This window comes from Salvia splendens, chromosome 14 (genome assembly GCF_004379255.2).
Source record: "Salvia splendens isolate huo1 chromosome 14, SspV2, whole genome shotgun sequence".
Classification (NCBI taxonomy): Eukaryota; Viridiplantae; Streptophyta; class Magnoliopsida; order Lamiales; family Lamiaceae; genus Salvia; species Salvia splendens.
Genome location: NC_056045.1, coordinates 18,949,425 through 18,971,986, shown reverse-complemented (window position 1 = coordinate 18,971,986; position 22,562 = coordinate 18,949,425). Strand labels below are relative to the sequence as shown.

At 37.2% G+C, this 22,562-nt stretch overlaps 2 protein-coding genes across 7 annotated transcripts; one reads left to right on the top strand and one right to left on the bottom strand.

Annotated features, from left to right (window-relative positions):
• The first annotated feature begins 12,938 nt into the window (after window positions 1–12,938).
• Window positions 12,939–19,494, top strand: LOC121764913. 6 transcript variants are annotated; one of them, XM_042160944.1, is made up of 15 exons: window positions 13,030–13,407; window positions 14,145–14,205; window positions 14,320–14,376; window positions 14,462–14,560; window positions 14,642–15,475; window positions 15,561–16,302; window positions 16,495–16,581; window positions 16,691–16,762; window positions 16,863–16,946; window positions 17,595–17,675; window positions 17,898–18,032; window positions 18,485–18,570; window positions 18,645–18,767; window positions 18,909–19,052; window positions 19,144–19,494. In XM_042160944.1, exons 6-13 carry the CDS (start codon window positions 16,261–16,263, stop codon window positions 18,658–18,660), a joined length of 603 nt encoding a protein of 200 aa, XP_042016878.1. In that variant the 5' UTR covers window positions 13,030–13,407; window positions 14,145–14,205; window positions 14,320–14,376; window positions 14,462–14,560; window positions 14,642–15,475; window positions 15,561–16,260; the 3' UTR covers window positions 18,661–18,767; window positions 18,909–19,052; window positions 19,144–19,494. The 6 variants fall into 6 exon arrangements, with proteins under 6 accessions (XP_042016874.1, XP_042016878.1, XP_042016876.1 ...); XM_042160940.1 differs by lacking the exons at window positions 16,495–16,581; window positions 16,691–16,762; window positions 16,863–16,946; ... (4 more) ...; window positions 18,909–19,052; window positions 19,144–19,494 and having other exon boundaries at window positions 12,939–13,068; window positions 13,271–13,407; window positions 15,561–16,361; XM_042160941.1 differs by lacking the exons at window positions 16,495–16,581; window positions 16,691–16,762; window positions 16,863–16,946; ... (4 more) ...; window positions 18,909–19,052; window positions 19,144–19,494 and having other exon boundaries at window positions 13,051–13,068; window positions 13,342–13,407; window positions 15,561–16,361.
• A 619-nt stretch (window positions 19,495–20,113) lies between these two features.
• LOC121764292 (protein FAR1-RELATED SEQUENCE 5-like) lies at window positions 20,114–21,775 on the bottom strand. The gene is made up of 2 exons (XM_042160339.1): window positions 21,410–21,775; window positions 20,114–21,250 (listed from the first exon to the last, which is right to left on the bottom strand). Exons 1-2 carry the CDS (start codon window positions 21,773–21,775, stop codon window positions 20,114–20,116), a joined length of 1,503 nt encoding a protein of 500 aa, XP_042016273.1.
• Window positions 21,776–22,562: the final 787 nt, after the last annotated feature.

Here is a 22,562-nt window from a genome sequence, read left to right as displayed (position 1 = left end):
CCACACTTAAAATGGGGGGACATAGATATGGTATGTTGCAGTTGCATCCATGATACAATTTCAAATTTTTTTGAGAAAAGCCTCCACTCATTTTTCAAAACATGTCTAACATATTACAAAATTTAGGTTTTCTTTGCGTTCTGCATTTCAAAAAGGTACTACACTATGTGCTTCTATTTCCATCGTAAAGCATTGGTAATTATAGACGTTTCTAAAGATGGAGAAGATCATGACTTGCGATTCACCTACGGTTCTATTCCAAAGACATTGGTATGGGTGACACATTAGTCCTCACAGTACTAAAATGTTATTGATATTGACACAATGCATGTTTTGCAGAGGACGTTCTTTTGTAAGTATTTAACAATGATTGGTTGTCATAATCAATGCAAAACAGTGATCAATGTACCTATTCAGAGGTTGAAGATGAGATGGAGAACGACAAATAAAGTTGATGACAATGGTGTTTATTTGCTTAGACACCTTGAAGTCTACATGGGTGAAAGAGAGGGTCAATGGAATTGTGGACTATCGACTGAAAACAAAGGTGTGCTTCAGTATTTAAGAGCTAAATACAATCGTGTGTTGATGGTGGCAAGAAATAATCATAGCGGATTATTGAATAAAGAGGCGGCATCCAAACATTATGCAAAGGAGAGCAAGAAAATAAAGATCACGTAGAAAAGATTATAGCAAACTACGGATCTTAATCAATGATTATGTCATACCTAAAACTACTAAAACTTCTTGTTCATTTCTTTATAGATTACCACTATTTTAACTAAACGATGTTTAGACCTTGTAATTCTCGTTTTTTAGACCATGCTTATATGTCAGCTGGAGCTGGATGTTATTGTTACTATATATTATTTCATCTGTAAGATGAGTAAAACTAAACTTACAATGACCTTGTAATGCTTTCCTCTTGTTTCTTGTAGACGATAGCACATGTGATGAGCATTACTCAATACATTGGGTCATAATAAATGAATATTTGGGTCATAACATCGTATGGTTAATTTGTGTCGTAATATACCAACGTTCGAGGCATGACATAAAACTACTGAGTACCAGAATGCCTCGTACAATTCTGATCAAAATGTTCGTATCAAACAAACTAAAGTAAAATACACGATTATTCTCATGTTTTTGACATATTAAAAAAATGAAATAATAATACTACCGAAGAATACACAGACAATAACCCAAAACATCATCTATTGTTTTGGGTCATACTAAACGAATATTTGGGTCAGGAAAGCTTATGGATAAATTGGGTCATAATAATCCAATATTCGAGTCATGTCATAAAACTACTGAGTACCAGAATGCCTCATCTGTAATGCCCAAAACATCATGTATTCTTTTGGGTCATACTAAACGAATATTTGGGTCATGGAAACTTATGGGTAAATTGGGTCATAATAATCCAATATTCGAGTCATGACATAAAACTAATGAGTACGAGAATGCCTAATACAAATCTACGAACTAAGTAATTTCAAATAACCTGACATTGCAAATAAAATGGAGTCCAAAACAAAATTAAACCGACGTTACTTCAGAAAAGAGAATACATGGTATCAAACTTCAGAAATTCTTCTAGACCACTGCTTTTCTTTCTCTTTGAATTTGTCGCAATTCCTTGAATCGTGGTGACCTACTCCTGACATTTCTTGCATTGACGCTAAGGCTTCTTCTTAAGCTTCAAAGCCTTCTCCACTCTTGAAGGGACTCTACTAATAGATCCCTTCATGGTGACGACTTCAGGTGGTTGAACAACTACTTCCTGGGGTGCCTCTGCCCCATAAAATTCCTCAATTAGTTTATTCTTCTGGGATGTAGACGTTACTATGCCGTCAACGAAAATCTGCTGTCTTGCTTCATGAACTATAGATGTCAGCTCATGAATATAATCAATATTGACAGTTACAGCCTGGTACAAACCCAAAATCTCTCCCAACAAAATTTTAGATGCCTTCTTCTTATCAACATAAACACGCGTTGCTACATCCTGGCATTGGACAGCATGAACAGCCTTAACTAGAGGAGATTTCAACCATCGTCCTCCAATCAGATTCTCAGGAATCAAGTGCATCTTTTTGTTTTTCAACACAAGGAAGATGTGGCAGCATACAAGACCAGTCCTAGAAAACATCTTACAATCACATTGACACACAGAATCCTCCACAGAGAATATGACAATCCAGGTGTTTGAAAAATTATCTAATACCCTGTAAACCTCTAGACTGGATTAATTTGATATTGATACAAGGCTGCAGTGGTTATAAGCCTCCAATATATGTTCTTGAATTTCCTTGAATGCACCGTCTGTGAATATTGTAGATGCATGCTTCTCAATAGACCACTCTATTTTCATCTTTGTGGTAGTATTAGCATCCATATAATCCAGCTTTGCTGACTGGTTTCGTTGGGCATCAACAGCATTGTTGAAATTCATTAAAAACATAACAAGGTTAGCCCTGGACTGAGTATACCTCTTAAAAAAAGTATTCTGAGATTCCAAAACAGATGTCGTCTTTATTAAAGAACTGGAAGGGAAGTCCCTAAAGTATACAGGAACCTGTACTCTCTTGATTCAAACATAGAAACGAACCATTCAGCGCCTTCAATTTCATATGTCTCCATAACAGTCTTCCACTTGTCTTCAAACTCGGTGGGTTCAATCAACTCCGACCAAACACATGAATTCAAATCCTTTTTAAATTCAGAATTACCCAATAGTGACTTAGGAACCCTTTCAGCGACTTTTGCCATGATGTGCCACATGCACCATCTGTGATGTGTATTCACCAGAACCTTTTCAACAGCAACTTTCATGCCCAAGTCTTGATCAGTAATTATCAACTTGGGAGCTATGCCATGCACTTGACAAACTATTTGAATAGCCAAGAGAATGGGTTTGCGCTCTCACTACAAAGCAAACCAGCTCCAAAGGACACAGTGCGCACATGGTTGTCCTTCCCAGTGAACGAAGCAAAAATCATAGAGTACCTTCACAGAAACATAACAAAGGTTAAAACCATGAACAAGTGGACATGGATTTAGTATGATAATAGGTCATACTAAACTCAAATCGAAGCATAACAGAAAAAAGCAGCAATTTTAAGTGGACAACATTTACCTATTAGTTGAGTACGTAGTGTCAAACGAGATAATGTCCCCGAATTGCATGAAATTCTTCTTAGCAATAGGATCACACCAGAATAAATGCGACATTTGACTACGAGAATCAACTTCATACTCGTATGTGAAAGCGTCACAACTTTCTTTCTTCATCTTCATCTCATCTACTATCATTTGGGCGTCATATCCTTCAGCGTATCTTCTGATGTCCTAATATGGAGTTAAAGGCGGAAGTAAAACAAGAACTGGAATTCAATATAAAAGAAGAACAATCCTCCAAAGAGGCCAAGATAATCCTCCGAAGAGGCCTACGGTTGATACCGTCCTAATACACTTATTTTCCGAGTTATCTAGCTCTTCTAAAGAGGAGCTATTTATAGGGATCAACCTATAGATAAACAATGAAACAAATCCTCAACATTTAAAGTAATCTTTCAACAATCTCCATAATAATGAAAATAATCTCAAGAGATAATGGAGATCATTAGCTTGATCTCTATCAATTGTAATCTTTCAACAATCTCCATAATAATGAAAATAATCTCAAGAGATAATGGAGATCATTAGCTTGATCTCTATCAATTGCCTCGCTGTCAAAACAGCCTTGCCCACAAGGCTGGAGTTGAAACATAAACACATTGCTTTGATCGGTGGAGGCTCGTACTCGTGCTTTCGAAAAGAATCCACATTGCTGAAGAAGAGAAAATGACCAACAACATTAATGCATTGCTTGGGTATCCTTGTTGTTGGGCTTGCAAGTAGCTATTCATACTCAAGATGTTTGGTAGTCATATGCATCACAAAGGTACACCAACAACTAGCTTCAATGAATTCACATATGGAATTGGGAGAGGAAAACATGAGCGAAAAGAGATGGCCATCCCCAACTGGATGTACAGTGAGGGGCGGAGAGAGTGCAAGCAGTTTTGATTGTGAAATGGATGGTGAAAGTGCAACATTAGGTTGGGTGATGGGCAACTTATGGAGATGCTGATTTGCAGCGATAGATGGTGCATCCAAACATGGGAGAGTCACTGGTTGCTGGACTGGTTGTATCTCCTGCACAAGGGGGCTTGTTGGGGGAGGATTAGGTGCAAGAGGAAGTAGGGACGGCGTTGGCTCAGTGTTGAAGTTGTGGGACTTGGTATTGTTGGTGTGAGATAAAGGTTGATCATCTAAAGTGAATGCGATTTGTTGCCTGCGCTCCCGAATGAAGCCACGAGATTACAGATTCAGCAAGAATGGTGCCAAGGCATCATTGATACAGTTATAGATCCGGGCTTCGAATGTGCTCATTTGCACTTTGATGTTCGGGACCGCCTTCTCTAATCTGTCAAGACGTTCTTCAGTGCTCTGAGTGTTCACCATGATGCGATCCACGTTCACCGCACCAGATTGATATGGAGTTAAAGGCGGAAGTAAAACAAGAACTAGAATTCAATATAAAAGAAGAACAATCCTCCAAAGAGGCCAAGATAATCCTCCGAAGAGGCCTACGGTTGATACCGTCCTAATACACTTTATTTTCCGAGATATCTAGCTCTTCTAAAGAGGAGCTATTTATAGGGATCAACCTATAGATAAACAATGAAACAAATCCTCAACATTTAAAGTAATCTTTCAACAATCTCCATAATAATGAAAATAATCTCAAGAGATGATGGAGATCATTAGCTTGATCTCTATCAATTGTAATCTTTCAACAATCTCCATAATAATGAAAATAATCTCAAGAGATAATGGAGATCATTAGCTTGATATCTATCATGTCCCATGTGTAGTTACAGATGTCCAACACAGTACACTCAACGGACTCATATCCGCCCATCAATTCAGTCAACAGCTTAAAAGTGAGAGATGGTACGATATTAGCACCAACACAATCCGTAATAAATTTTTGGTGAACTGGATCAAATTGACGATTTAATCTCATGAATTTCTGGTGTTGTAACAAAACCATGGGGTGGTTGTGTTCTTCGTTCAAATGTTGAATTACATAACCACGATCGAAATCGAATTTGAATGCCTTCTCTGTTACACACATAGTGAGATCATCAACCTTCTTTAAACCATTCTTCCTTGTGTCAAAACCAACACGGCGACCATAGTTCTCATAAAACTCATTAGCGTTGCCAATGTTGGGAAGCTACGACCAACAAATGGTTTAAGCTCTACAGGGTAGTCTGGTGTATTTAAATCAGTAATAATTAAAAAAATATACTAAGTGACTGACATGTGCTAAAAAGTACTGCCAACAACTAAAAATGAACATATGTGATACTAAAGGCTATTTGACGCATGACATAAAACATGTCATGGTAACACCATAAATAATTCATAATTACAACACTCCTAAAAACTAATGATGAAGTAAAAACAAAATATTCCATCTACTGGATTTAGAATGATAATAGGTCATAATAAAGACAAATCGAGGCATACAAAAAACATGTCATGTTAAACACGTACAAACTAGGTGATAATGAAAATGGGTCATAATAAACACAAATCGAAGCATAACAGAAAAAATCGATGCATAATAAACTCAGATAATATAAGTGAAAAGATTCATAAAACTGAAGACAATGACATATACAAAAATATGAATCGAAGCATAACAAACAAATGAAAATAAAAAAACTAAAACTCGTTCCTACAATAAGAGTGACAAATATTGTGGGACGGAGGGAGTATAGTAATTGATTTGAGAACAAGAATATACCTTTGAAGTATTCGGCTAGAATAATTTGACTTGTAGGATTGTTGGTAAGGTTATGATGCTATAGTCTAATGCTACTGTTTGGAATATGTTGAAGTTAAGAAAAGTGTGAACTTAAATGTGTTGCCAAAAGAGGGGTACTGATTTTGAGGTTTCAACTCTGCCTAATTTTGCTTAAACTGAAGTTAGAAGATGACTCTTTCATGGCTACTGTCTGAAGAAATTGATAGGAGTAAAACTAAACATACTCCAACTGTTAACTTGCATCCCAGCATATGATATGATACTTAGTTTTATGAGATTGTGTTTGTTTATATAGATCAAAGGATATTTTCAATGTGGATTGGAAAAGCATATATATTTATGGACCTTGTAATTGCTTGTTCAGTTGAGTCCCTCTATTTAGAAACTTATTGTGATGCCTGTTTAATCAAATTCATAGATTATAATACCTCAGTAAGTTTCTGCCTTTATATAGACGGGACGACTCCCAACATGAATACGCATTCCTAGCATAAAGGTGATAGTATGTCTTATGGTGAAGAAAGGTGTTCTTGTAGGGTGGGAGTGTGAACGTACTATAATCTTGTTTTTCCTTGATATTAAATAGAACTTGATGAATTACGAGCCAACAAGATAATAGATCCAGATTATGATGTCATTCACTTTGAGCTATTTGGGAAGCTAACAAGAGAAAGCAAATTTCCGGAGCCGGATAGGCAACAAACATCTATTTCCTTAAGGCATCCACAATGAGGCTGACGGGCGCGCTATCGTCCGCCACTGTGGCACCGCGGACGACGGACGATGCGTCGTTCGCGCCCGACGCTTAGTCCGCGGATGAAGCGCGGACGATAGGGCATCGTCCGCGTCATCGTCCGCCACTGTGGGCGACGCAGACGATGGCGCGGACGATGCAACGCATTTTAGTCTTTTTTTTTTTAATTCGAAAATTTTGTTGGATACGATCCGGGCGACGATCCAGGCGTTACTTGCCTACGCGGATTTGGCAACGGCCTCGATGGCGCGGATGTTGTTGGATACGCACAACGCCCTTATGAAGTGTACGGATCCGGCTCAAGCCAAGCGCCTCCAGAGGTTGAGCGATGAGTTGAGCCGGAAGTTGGGGCTTTTGTAGGATAGTCATTTTTTTTATTTCTAAGGCCACCCGCAATGGGGCGCCCGATGGCGTCCATCGTCCTCGGGCGTGGACGATGCCCACATTGTGGGTGGCCGCCATCCTCCGCGCCCTACGTCCACAGCCGATGCATAGGGCGCGCCCTACGTCGCGGACGATGGCCTATCGTCCGCACCATCGTCCGCGCCATTGTGGGCTCGGCGGACGATGGCGCGGACGATAGGCCGTTGTCCGCGCCATCGAGCGCCCCATTGCGGGATCGGCGGACGATGGTCGCGGATGATGACACGCGTTTTCGATTTTTTGTATAAATACCCCTACCCCACCTTCATTTGTAACGTTTCATTCACGATTTCACTCTCGAAACTCATATTTTAATTATTACTACGAAATAGATTCAAGTCCCAAGTGTCCGATGTTTGGGGAGGCGCGTTGGCCGGGTACAGAACCTGGTGAATATCGGCCGTTCGACGCCAACACGCAATACGATCCCGAATTCAACACGGAATCGTACGGTTTAGATGACATGGAGCCGTCTCCAAACCGACCCGTCGCACCCTCCCGCCGCCGCCGACGCTACCCCTTCCGCCACCGCCAAAAAGAAGCGGACCCGACACCGCGCGCCGAAGTTGCCACCTCCGGGAAATTGTGAAGAGTACGCCCCCGGCCGTACGAATTACCAGCCGGATGAAACCCTCATATTGGTGAGGTGTTGGGTGGACATATCGGAGGACCCGATATTCACGAACAACCAGAGGCAGGTGGCGTACTGGGAGCGCATCGCCGAGCGCTACAAGCGCCAACGGGAGCAGCTCCGCAAGCACTGGAGGGTGAAGAAGCAAATCAACCTGTTCTCGTCGGAGTACGAGAAGTGCGCGAGGGAGCGGCGAGAGCTTGAGCGACGTGCGCTCCAAAGCGCTGATGTCGTACCAGTCCCTGTACGGCGAGTTCAAGCACGAGGCCATCTGGTGGACCTCAACCAGTCCCTGTACCAGTCCCTGTGCTCTTGAGGGACTAGCAGAAGTGCCAAGGCGGGATTCTGCACACCGGGGCGACAAAGAAAACGAAGACCACCAAAGCTGGTGGTTACACGAGCAGCGAAAGCGGAACTCGTCCGGTGGATCTCAACCGGACGTACGAGGACATTGAGAGTTCCGACACACCGATGTCCTCCCTGCGTCCCATAGGCGTCAAGGCTGCGAAGGCCAAGGGGAAAGTGGCGGCGACATCATCCTCGACCGCCGCCACTCCATTGCCGATCCTGGTCCCGCTCCCGACCCCGAACCCGACGGCCGCCGCGTATGAGCAGTTGGCAACAGCCTCGATGGCGAAGATGTTGTTGCAGACGCACAAGGCCCTCAAGAAGTGTACGGACCCCGCCGAAGCCGAATATCTTCGGGGGTTGATCGATGAGCTGCGTCGGAAGTTGGGAATTGCGTAGATTAGCCAATTTGAATCGTGTAACTTTTGTTTAATTAATGCAATCTTCGTCGGTTTTCAGTTAATCGTTGTGTTTTTTAATTAGTTTGCATTACATATTTGAAAACATTTAAATTAATTAACAAAACAATAGTATAACATATAGGGCGCGCCTTAGGGCGCCCCATTGCAGGTGGGGGGTATGAGGATAAAACTGATGACGTGACGCGCTTAAGGGCGCCCCATTGCTAATGGCCTAACTCGTGTAACGTTTTTTTTAAATCAATGAATTTTTTGTCGTTCTTTTAGTTAATCGTTGTGTTTTTTAATAAGTTTGCATTTATATATTTGAAAACATTAAATTAAATAACAAAACAATAGTCAAATGCTTAGGGCGCCCCACTGCAGGTGGAAGGGCAGGAGGATAAAATGCTGACGTGGCGGTGCATAGGGCGGGCTTTAGGGCGCGCCTTAGGATTTCCCATTGTGGATGGCCTAATGCTAGCAGTTCGTCCGCTGGGGGCTCATTTGGCATTAGCATGGGCGAGGTCCAGCGACAGGTACAAGCAATGCGAGAGCAAGCCACTATCGAGGTGCGTGAGGTGTTGGAGAAGCAAAATGAGGCGTCTTGCGCGGAGTTGGTGAAGCAAAATGCGGCATCGCTTGCCGAGTTGGAGAGGAAAATGCGGCGTCATGCGCTGAGTTAGTGATGCAAAATGCGGAGTTGTGCGCAGATTTTGAGAAAAGGAATGAGTGATTGTTAGAACATATGATGAACCTTAGTGAACAAGTTAACGAAATGAGAAGGAAAAAATAGATTATAGTCTTATAAACTAAAGGCCTTATTTGATAAGTTGGTAATGTCTAGATATAGATACTTATATGACAATTTCCAAGTGTTTGGTATCATAGTTAACCTATTATGTAAGCCGGTTTTATTCTCCATGGTCCATCCAAGCCTGCAGTTTTTTCCTTAAAATGTAAGGATATGTAGCTCACAAATTTGGTAGGATAGTATTTCTGCCTTATTTTTTGTTTACCAAACACGAAAAAAAACCCTCATCTCCTCATCTGAGCTTATCTTGACACGAAGTCCTCATTTCTTATCTTACTTTGCAAATCTTCTTATATCCTATCTTTCTTATCAATGAAGTGTAAAACAATGGTATTACTTTTATTTAATTTTTGAGTTTTTGTTAATTTTTATTTCATTTCATTATGATTTTATTTAATAAATTATCCCGATAATAATTTGTAAAAAAGTTATATTAGAATTTATAATAAAATTACTGATTTGCGAGCCCAAAAGTGTTAGCAAAAGAGTCGAAATTCCAATGTACAAATACCATGAATAAGTGTAGGATAAATCATAAATATTGGATAAAAATTATAAGACTCTAAATAGTCAACACCATAAGCATGTAGAAATGCCAAGAAAATTTCTCTCTGGGTGTTCCCTTTTATTTATCGATCCAACTTTTCTTAGGTCTTGTCTGATGCTTTAAAAAAGTCAGGAAAAATTCTGTTTTCTGGATTTTTGCTCTTGTATGATAAAGGCCCGTAAAATGAGACATAAGTCCTAAAAAATTATTAAAAAAACTGAAAGGAAGTAATAGACTCTAGCTAACTGACCTAGACACATAACTCACTAACTACCCCCTTCACTTCACTTCTACTTGCCCTCAAGCTTGCACTCAAGCTTGCATAGTGAAGTTGAAAAAGGTTAGTTAGCCGACATAGAAAAAAAAACATGAAATTAAACTGTATATACAAAATTATCTCATACTTGGACTATGTAATAGACTAAGGTGGAGGGAAGGGATACAAGACTCCAAAAATTTAAACACACAAAAGCACACATACACATAAACAATATGCAGAACTCTCTCTTCTCACAATTAGTCCCGAAAGAAAAAGTTGGACTAAGTGTTATTAAGAGATGATAGAGTTATGACATAGACTCAATACATAAAGGATCATAATAAAAAGATAAAAAAAATAACTAAAACTAAAATTCACTTGGTCAAGTAGGGGATCACTTTATATATGGAGTCATCCTGTGGTGCTCGGTCCTTCGTTTTGTCATGGTTCTATCTGGGGGGTTTCCATCTTTTCTTGTTGCTTGAAGGTGGCATTTCGTTTCCTCTCGGAGTTGCTTCTAGTCGTGGTTGGACTTGAGGCTGTTGCTGTGCTAGAGCTTCCATACCGAGTATCTTATATTTATCTCCTGCAAGTTATCCACCAGCAGACCTTCTATCATCTTGGTAATCTGATCCATTTTTCGTCCTGTTGTTGAAGTAGCGATGCATGCTCCTAGTTCTAGTCGATCAGTTTTGTCACCATTGCGTCTATCTTCACTCACCACTCTTCCTCTTCTGCCCTGTCTCTTGCATGCATAACAGACTGCCTGCATTTCCCCAACTCGATAGAATCGAAGGTGCCCCTCTCTCATGTAAACTATCCCAGTTTTGATATATAATTCTAAGTCAAACAAGGTTGGGGGTTCACAGATATCGGGAGGTGACAACAGAGAGTGAAGTTGCAGATAGGGTATGGCATCAAATGACATTGATAGGCTATCCAAAATCAGATTCCTCAAGATAGCGGGCGACATTGGAGTGCCCTTTTCTTGCAGACGGCGCAGGATCACTTTCCTCTCCCGGACTCTATGAACACCTTTATCGACAGGCCCGAGTTCAAAAGTCGAGCAGGTGGATGAAGATGATGACGAGGAGGAGATCCCCTGCCATGATGCCGACGAGGTTGACACGAGTAACCCGAGTAGAAGGGTTCGAGAGGAGCGGTATGTTAAGTACATGAGCTCCGTCAACAACAGGATTGCCCAATTGAAGGTAGGAGTGCAGCAGTTGAGAGATATGCAAGACGCGCATTGGGTCCAGAACCAAGCCTATTGGGACCAGAATGATCTCTCATTACACTCAAAATAGCAATTTAATTGCCCTAAAAGATCAATCTTAAATTTACTATTTGAAAAAAAAAGTGAGAGTATTATATGGTGAAGGGATTATTACTTTTGAATTTTTTGCCCTTCTCATTTTTTTGACGCGTTTTAGTTCATTTAAAATTATCTTCATTACTCTCACGTTGCGTATATATACATATATATTATTTGTTCAATTCCATTTAAATATATTTATAACTTTGTACTTTTGTATAGCTATGATACATTATTTTGCTTTAGTATTTTTAATAAAGCTATCTTACCATGCTTCCTGTAAAATATAAACTATTTCTGTCTATATAAAATTTTGGTTCACAATCAACTCATAACTATTTCTTTGTTTTATTTTAATTTTGTTTTATATTCAATTGGATTTGGAGGTCCACGTTTCTAATATAAAGGATAATTTAAAAAGTAAAATGATAAAAGTACATTTGTATTTTATCAATGGTAATTGTTTTCTTTTTAATAAGAAAACAGAAACGTGAGACCATAATATGGTACTAATTTGTCCGCATTCTCGTCATATAATTCAAAAAAAAAAAATACCATTAACAATAAAATATAAATATGCACTTTTATCATTTTGCAACTTTTTATTTGATCTTTTATACTCCTCCCATTTCGGCTAAGATGACACGTTTGATAATCGGCACGGAATTTTACGAGTTGTTGGCTAATGTGTTTAATTGGAGAAAGAAAATGTGGTGTAAGTATTAAATGAAGAGAAAAAGAGAGTTGATATTTAATTGGGGAGAAAAAAAATGGTTGAATGTATTAATTGAAGAGAGAAAGTCACAAAATTGAAAAAAAAGTTGGAAAATAATACAAAAGGAACAAAACGTGATTATTCTCAATATTCAAAGCACATTAGTTCTACTTAAATTAACTAGGAACTGAGAATATGCAAATGTAATTGTCTAGAGACTTTTTTTATATTACATAATTTACTCGTTTATTTTGTATGTTTTTTTTATTTGGGGAAATGCAATTTAATCAAGAATATGGCATTAACGTGTTGTCATACCTACACAAATTTGTGTTGACAATTTAATACACCATGTTCACATTTTAAAATATAAATGTCAACACAGTGTATTAAAATAATCAACTAAGTTTATATTAAATTTCAATGTCATCGTGTTAACATTTTTTATACACTGTATTGATAAGTTTAAATTGAACAATTCAAAACGTCGTCGTTTTCTTTTAAATAAGAGTTCAAATTTCACTAATTAAAACGATGTCGTTTTAGTTCAATTCCGACGAATTCCACGTCAACTTCCGGACAAGCTCTGGTAATCCACATAAGCAGTATTTTGCCACCTCAGCTAGCGGGTGTGAAATTTCAGCAACCTTTAAAATTGGTTATATTTTATGCTAAGTTCAAAATTGGTGATTAAAAAAAATATTTTAAAAATTTGGTGATATATTATGTGCCTATACCTCTATAATTAATTACATTTATTTCAATTATTCTCAACTTAGTTTAGTGCATAATTTCAATAATACCAACAATAAGAAACAAATTAATAGTAGCCCAATATATAAGCCCACATCGATCATTTACCTAAATGGCTAAATCTAAAAACGTGTAAATAACCCAAAATATCTTATTTATATAAAGGCAAAAGAAACCCTAAACTTCCTCACCTCAGCTGCCGTTGCCTCTTCCTCTTTACGGTAGTTCTCTTTTCTCTTTGATTTCGTTAGTATTATATCCAGATATGAATCGATGCGGATATAAGCCAAAAAAATATCTAGCTAGTAGTATATTTGTTGATTCCTTGAATTTCTCAAGTTTAAATTCTTTACGAGCTGAATCCTAATTTATTTTACATATATTGGAGTGGCGCACTAATCTTCTTGAACTTGCACCTCACAGTCAATAGTTTAATTAGCCAAAAATAATGTTGACATATTCGATTTTGGCGTTGCTCGATTGGGATGGAGAAGATATAATGATCGACCAGTCAATATTTGGTATGGGAGGAATTGGAAAAAAACTTCGTCCACTTGCAGGTATATTACTTAAATAATTTGTATATATTTCTTATCATATTGATATAAATTATAAATTATAGAGTAGTGATATAGGGCAAGGAGTCCCATTATTTAGAAATAGTCTTAGAACAAACTAGAGACTAAATTAAGGCCCTTAGATCTAGATTTTAATGGATGAGATTAAACCATGTCTCATGAATTTGTTACTTCATTATATAAGCAATATACTTCAAATTAGGGGTATTTCGGTCAAATTACATCTAGGGTAAAAAAAATCACCCCTGCTTCTCCTCATTCACGCCGCTCCTCTTCTTCTTCAAATCGAAGAATTCTTCTACTAATCGACGAATTTTCTACAACAAAGCGACGAATCTTCTTCTACAAATCTAAAAAGTGAAGTATAACCTAGGTAAAAAGTGAAGTTAACTGGTATGTTAATTGATAGTAATGAAGTTAATGCCCTACTATGTAAACTATGAAGTAGTAAATTGATAAAATGAAGTAAAAAACATGATAATGAAGTAACAGACTCTAATTATGAACTACATATTTACTGTGTTGTATGAGTTTAGGGTTTTAGGATTGAACTTGACTGTTGTGTTGTTTGCACATACAAATGAACTACATATTCTTTTTAATGAAGTAGTAAATTGATAAGATGAAGTAACGTAAATAACCTGTTTTCATATAACCTAGTTACTGTGCTTAGACCTTGACCATTATCTAATTTTTGATGTGTTGGATTTTTTATATAGTCAAGTTCATTTAAACAGAAATTGGATGCAGCTAAAGGCTCCAAATATTCTGTTCTGAAAGGTAAAAAGTGAATTCTAAGCTATTTTTGTTCTAAAATATTGATGATGATAATAGAATGTAGTTAACTAGTATTAATTGTATTTTTTATTGATGATGATGATGATGTTGATGCAGCCGACAAGAAATTGGAGGTTATACAGGAAACCTTTACGCCCACTAATGAACTTCAAGGTTAAATTCCAAAACTGCCATTATGGTTTGATTTAATACAACATGTCATTTCATTCATTGACTAAAATAGTCCCCTTTTTTTCAGAAATGATGAATCTGAAGCAAACATATGGTGGTAATGATTGTAATGATGAAAGGCGTACAAAAAATAAGCATGATAAGCTACAAAATACAGTGAACAAAGGTTCGTTTTAAAATAAATTTTAGTTGCAATGACCTAAATAAGTTAACTGATGAACTAAATAATTTTACTTGAATATGTTAGGCACAAAGCGAATGAGGGATACAGAAAGTGCTTTACCTAGTGTGGTACAGACAGATAAGGATAAGGATAAGCGAAGAAAGCAAATTGCTGAGAAAGTTGCAGAATCGGCAAATGTACATGGCAATGATGCTTAAAAAGTACAAGGGAAAGGTAAAAAGTTTGCCCGTAATGATGCTAAAGACGATGCCTGTAGACCTTCTGTCTAGAGAGTTCTATGTCTTTAGAGAGGACCAAGGAAATTTGTTGAAGCGATGGAATCGCTTAATGATGATCAGAGAGATGCTGTAGAGGATATGGGGTTTGGCAGCCTTTTGCACTTCAACTTAACCTATATCCCAGCGAAGCTCGCATTTGAGATTCTTGATCATTTTGATCAAGATACATGCGGTGTAGTATACCAATGTGGTATACCAATGTGGTATACTACATATTGGGCATGATGATGTGCGGGCTACTTTGGGGTTGCCAAATGGTGGTTTGAGTTTAGAGGATAATGGACGTCAAAAGACCAACAGGTTCATAAACAAGATTGCTGAATCTGTCGGTCAAAAGAGGTCTAAAATGGGTGTAAAGATGCTTACATATATGATGTTAAGTGATATCTATGGAGGGGAGAAGTTCAGGAAGATATTCCTGATTTTGGTTGATACAATCTTGATCAACCCTTCGGGAGATGGGTATTTGCACACGCAGATTGAAGAGGTCATCCATGACATTGATAATGTCAAGGAATATAACTGGTGTGGGTATGTCATTGACAGCCTACTCGATGCCCATAAGACCTGGGCTCGAAACAAGGACAAACCATTCACTGGCTCAATTTCATTTCTGGTGGTAAGTTTTAAATTCAATAATTTATTAACATTGAATAAATATGTTTTAAATATGAACTTTACTAATGATAGTTTTCATTTTGTAGCCATGCTTTGTGGATAGGATTGTGCTTCGATCGATGCCTGTTACCCGAACATTCCCAACCATAAAGGGCTTGACAAGCACGTTAATGCATGAACGCGAGAAATTGGAGCTTGAGCCCGGGCCATTTGGAAGAGGCATTGAGGAGCCCATCTTTGACCCCAGAAGATGCTACATGTCTGAAGAACCTGCCAAGGAGAATACTGTGTCCTCCTCTGGGGCAAAGCCCAAAGATATCTCTTTGACAGCCCAACGTAGAAGTATTGTTGTCAACCTTATGGGAAAGGTTGCTGACGTCCTAGGGGAGCTGATGAAGGAGCTCGAAGATGGGGCAGACGATCTAAAGAATAATGGCTGCTCTAAAGTTGCAGCCAAATGCTCAATGAAGATGATGGGGTTACATGAGATAGAGCCAGAAGAAGAGGCGAATGATGTCCAATCAATGTCTCAAGCAATGGAAGAAGATGATCTCGACAATCCAGAGTTCATTGGTGCTGTATAGAAGGACCTTCCTTTGATCTAGGATTTGAGTTTCATGAAAGAAACGTAAGTTGACGATGGGCTGCATCGTGATGTTGTGGTTGGAGTGTTGTGTTTTTTTTTCTTTTTTTTATTTAAATTACAACAAATAAACTCCTATACTATAGATAGGAGGAAATTACAACTGATGTCAAGAGGGCTCGAAATCGACACCTCATGCAATAATGTCAAAGCTCCTTGCCGCTAGGACAAAGGCTCTGGACAAGGTTGGAGTGTTGTGTTATTGGGTTGTAATTTATAAAACACATTAGTGGTTTTTGTTGTATTTGGGATGAACTTAATTTTTGTTGTTGTATTATATGGTTTTTGTAACCAACTGACTTTCTCCATTTTGGGTTTTTTAAATGAAGATTACTTGTTCATTGGGTTTTGTTTGTATTGCTGTTTATTATATACAGGTTGATACTACACCGACAAGGGATATAGATCCTGGAAACTACATCTTTGAGGTTGTGCAGTTCATGCCTGTCCAACATTTGGACAAGGTAAGAAGCTGTACTTGCCTCTTATTCATTCTGGATGAAGTAATATTTAGTTGTATTGAAGTAAATGTCTCACTGAATTAACCATATATTTATATAACACTACTCGCAGGATATTCCACCATCAATCATCAATGTTGATGCTGGACTTAGGGGAAACTTAGAAGTTAATCTAGTGGAAAAGGTAATATGACAATAGCTAGAAGTATGTATACCTCCTATATCATGAAGTAAATTATCCTTGAAATGAATCATCTTTTGAATAGACGTATTGCCACTACCAGGATTTTAATATGCCTTGTGTAGTTCAACATGGAGCAAATATGAGATCGCATACAGATAATGAGCCAAAAGATGATGTTGCAAAGGTATAAATTTATTCTGGATGAAATCATATTTAGTAGTGATGAAGTAAATATCTCGCTTATTGAACAATCTGATTATATAATACTTTATTATTAATGTGATTACTACCGAATTACTTCATTATTAATATGATACACTACTTCATGGAAAAACTTATATCTATATTTTGGTGAATAGAATGTTAATGTGGTTGCGAAAATACAGTCAGTTATTGATGCTTACAAGGAAATAGACATGTATGTTGATTTCATGGATAGTGGTTCAGTTGGTAAGTCGGTGGGGACTGAGATCATTGTTTACAATGCTAACAAGGTAATCCTGTGCAAATTAAGAATAATATTTATTGTCAAACCCAACATGCTATGCATAATTATTCATTCTGGATGAAGTAATATTTAATTGTAATGAAGTAATCGTCTCTCTGAATGAACTATCTGGTTATATAATACTACTAGCAGGAAAATAATATATCAATGGCAGACGTTACTCGATCATCAAACTTCAGTGTTGATGCTGGACTTAGGGGAAACTTATAAGTTAATTTAGTGGCAGAGGTAATATGACAATAGCTAGAAGTTTGCCTCCTTTATGATGAAGTAAATTTTCCTTGAAATGAATCATTTTTTGAATGGACGTATTGCCACTACCAGGATTTTAAAACGCTGTGTGTAATTCAACATGGAACAAATGTGAGATGGCATACAAATAATGGGCAAAAAGATGGAGTAAAGGTATAAATGTAAATTACACAAACAAAATTCTTTATCGTCCAACAACACACAACATACAACCATGTGACATGATTCCTTTTCTTTTTCAATCCATGTTTACAATTGTCAACCCAACATGCTTATTCATTCTGGATGAAGTAATATTTAGTTGTGATGAATTAAACATCTCACTAAATGAACTATCTGATTATATAAAACTTATATCTATATTTTGGTGAACAGAATGCTAAAGTGGCTGCTGAAATACAGTCAGTTATTGATGCTTACAAGGAAATAGACATGGATGATGATTTCATGGATAGTGGTCCAGTTGGTAAGCCGGTGGGGACTGAGGTCATTGTTTACAATGCTAACAAGGTAATCCTGTGCAAATTAAGAATATGATAATATATAATATACTTCTTGTTGTTTATATACAAGTGATTTATTTATTGCAAACAATAGATCAAAACTTTGAAGGGTCGAATGGAGGTACGAACTAGAACAGAGAAAACTGTTTCTCATGCATTGCGATCTCCATTCGCTGACAGACCGGTTAAGATTACAAACAAGCTCAGTAAAGATGAGAAAGAATCATATTGCTAGATTCTTGTAACACATGAAACAGACGTGTATGATTTCTAATATTGTCTCTTGTTTTCTAATATTATATCAAACCATTAACATATCCAATAATAGAATGTGAAATTCCAACATGTATTATATAATGTGCAAATTAGTACTTGTTTATGACGACGATGTTGTGAAAGTTACAAAGATGGAAATGGGTTCTTTGATACCTCGGCAATTGATTGGGGTTGGTGTTATAGATGCATGGGCTTCCTACCTCAACAACATGGCAGAATTTCGATCATCGTACTCATCAAGACGGCTATTCTTCACCACGTACCCATGTGTAAGTACAAATTATTGAAATATAATAAGATTGTATGTTATGAGGATCCTAACTACATTAATATTAATATGCAGTTGTACACCATTGTGACAAAGCCTCAATCCATGGATGTCAACACAGTTATTGCAAACTTCTGTAACAACTTGGACAGAGAGGTGAAGGAAATACCATATTTCAAATGGGAAGATGTGAACACGGTACAAACATCATTAGTATTACTTCAAGTCTGATTTATGTCTTCATCATGTTGCCTGTTACTTCATTTTTCAGATTGTTCATAGTATTTCATTCGTATACTTTATTACTTTATTCATGTTGCTTGTTACTTCATTCAATAGGTGTTGTTCCCCATATGTGCAAATCAACATTATTATGTTGTTTGTTTTTGCTTCAAGAGAAATGTTATTGCTGTAATAGACAATTCTGCAAACGGGGATGACAATGACCTCACAATAAATTATGGTCACATTCCAGAAACATTGGTTCGTATTCTTCTTTTATGATTGAATTTTATAGCACATACATATGAATACACACAACTATAAATGACATGTATTTGTTTTGTACATGCAGAGATCATACTTTTGTCACTTCCTCGCCAAGAATGGTCTCCACGCATATTGTAAGATCATGTCCAACTCCAAAATGCAGAGATTGAAAATGCCATGGAGGACAGTTGATAACGTTGAAGATTGTGGAGTATTTCTAATGCGGCATATGGAAACGTACAAGGGTGAGCGAGAAGGTTGCTGGAATTGTGGCTTGAAGAAATCAAGTTCGGGTGTGCTTTAGAGCTTGAGGGATAAATATTGTTCGGCGCTGATGTTAGCCGAAAACAGCCACGAAAGCTTCAACAACAAAATTGTTACAGCAGCGTATTATGAAGAGAAAAGCAAACATATTGAAATTGATGTTGAGAAAATGATTGCACCATATTTAAAGAAGAAATGATCATTTTAGTAGATCAAATTTTGTATTCGACATACATCTGTTATGAGCATTGAATAAAGTACCACACTTTCTAATGTTGTTCATTATTAGCCTATACTACTGCATTTGGTAACAGATTTAGTTCATTTCAGAAATCTTAGTTCATTTCAAAGATCTATTGACAAATGAAAAATATTTCATATAAATTAAGATTAATAATCTACTCCTACATTATATTTGTCTATTCTCTTTAAGCTAGCAAAAAAGTCTAAACAAATTCAAAATCAAAATGTAAATGAAGTAAGAAACTACATGATTGAAGTACAGAAGTTAGGGAATGAAGAACATAATTATCCGAATGAAGTAAATTTGGAACAAAACTACTTGAACTAAATAGAACAACCAGCCTCAACATCGGATTTTCCTCTTTAAATGTTGTTCATTATTAGCCTGTAATACTGCATTGGGTGCCATATTTAGTTCATTTCAGAGATCTTAGTTCATTTTTGAGATCTATTGATTATTGATAAGTCAATGACAAATGGAAAATATATCAAAGTAAGACTAAGAAAAACATTATAATAAAGAAAAAATAAGCCATTATAAAAACACTTCAGTCTATTCTCTTTAAGCTTGCAAAAAGTTTTAACAAATTCAAATTCAAAATGTAAATGAAGAAACTACAGGACTGAAGTACAGAAGTAAGAGAATGAAGAACAGAAATATGATAATGAAGTAATAAAACAACCAGCTTCAACATTGGTTTGTCCTCTTTTTTTTTCTTCTCCTCTTGTATCTTGTCACAATTTCTTGAATCATGCCGACCAACCTCGCCACATTTTTCACATTTCCGACCAGGCTTGGACATCTCTCTCATTTCCTTCTCAAGCCGGGAAAGACGTCGACCGGAACCTTTGGTTTTGACGACATCTGGGGGATGAACATCTATTTGACTAGGGACATGTGATCCATATAACTTCTCAATCATTAGTCTCTTTTCACTAATTGACAACACATTTCCCTCACCAAGTACTTCTTTTCTCCCTTCAGCCATAATTTGTCTAAATGCTCGAATTTTATCACCATCTCCTTCAATAAGCCGTGCAATATCATAAAAATCTCCATGCATATCCCTATACTCCTGCTTCGTCTCATCCACAACAATAAATGTTTCAATATCATCATCAATCCCACAATGCACAACATTGACAAATTTAGACTTCAACCAACGTCCTCCATGTAACTCATTAGGGATTAATTTCATTTTTTTGTTTCTCAAGACCCAAAAAATGTGACTGCATACAAGCCCAAGCCTCCCAAACATCTTACAACTACATGCATATGAATCAAAAGATGTGGAGTATGACACAGTCCAGTTCTTCGAGAACTTGTCGTTGACTGTATAAATCTCATTCTCACCAATGATTGACACTGTCACCATAGTGACATTGTCAACTGCTTCCTCAATATAACTTTGAATTAGTTTGAAACCACTATCACTATATATTGTCGAAGCATGCTTCTCGAGGGCTGAATTAGTTTTCAAAGTTGGAATTGTGTTAAAATCCAAGTATTCTAGCCTATTGTTGTTGCTCCTTTGGCCATCCAATTCATTGTTGTAATTCATAAGAAATTCAACAAGATTAGAACGAGACTTGGAGTACCTCTTGAAGAATATGTTCTGAGATTCGGATATTGATGTGGTCTTTATTAGTGAACTCATTGGAAAATCCCTAAAGAATGCAGGCACCTGCAGTTCATTAGTTAACAAATATGCTTCAGAATAATGACATAAATACTTCAGCGTATAGAAAATATGTTTCCAAAGAAGGATACATACCCAAAATTTTCATGAGGCAAACATCGAGGAAATTCACTCTTTGTCCTTAAGCCCATATTTTTCCATTACTTTATTCCATTCTTCATGATTTTTTTCAGGCACTATCAACTCAAACCACACACAATTGTTTAACTCATTTTTCAAGTCTTCATTGCCTAGTAGATTCTTTGATAACTTTTCCACAACCTTAAACATGATGTGCCACATGCACCTTCGATGTCTTGTATCAACAAGGACTCTTTCCACAACAACCTTCATTCCCAAATCCTGATCAGTAATGATCAATTTTGGTGCAGAACCCATACATTTGACAAAACGTTCAAACAACCATGAGAAGGAATCAACATTTTCTTTAGATAATAAGCCTGCACCAAATGCTACATGTCTCCCATGGTTGTCTTTTCCTGTGAACGGTGCAAATATCATGCAGTACATGTATTACATCTATTCATCAAAAAGGAGGTTATAAATAAGGTATATACTTCAGACATTAAGAGTTTTACTACATCACAGTAAGAATTCTAAATACTTCTGCACTCACATCATTCCAGTGGACTATTAATTCATTATTGACTATTACTAGTACATTCTGTTGAGTTATTGCATTAATCCAGTAAATGTTTCATGCATATGCAAGTTGATCACATCAATAATCATATCATTATAAACAACATACTGTTCGTACCTATTAGTTGAATAGTTTGTGTCAAACGATACTATATCACCGTAGAGATGGAAATTCTTCTTAGCAATGGGATCACACCAGAAAACATGAGTGAGCCTATCCTTAGAGTTCACCTCAAAATCATAGGTGAATGCTGGACAATTCTCTTTCTTTCGGCTCATCTCATTAAGTACCATTTGTGCATCTGCCCCACTAGTATATGCTCTCAAGTCACGCCTATAGTTTCTAACTTCTACAACCGTGCAACCAACATAATCCAGCCCACCAAGAACCTGATTCAGCAACTTAAAAGTCAATGTATGGCCTATGTTTGCACTTGCACAATCTAGTATAAATTTCTGATGCAATAGGTCAATGTTGCGATTTAGCCTCATGAATCGCTTATGGCGTAACTCCACCATATCATGATTATGTATTTCATCAAATTGATTGACAACATAACCAATTCCTTTACAGAACTTAAAAGCAATTTTAGCCTTGCAAAATCACTTCCTAAAAGAACGTCTACGTTTTGACTCATGCCCTTGCATTTTCATT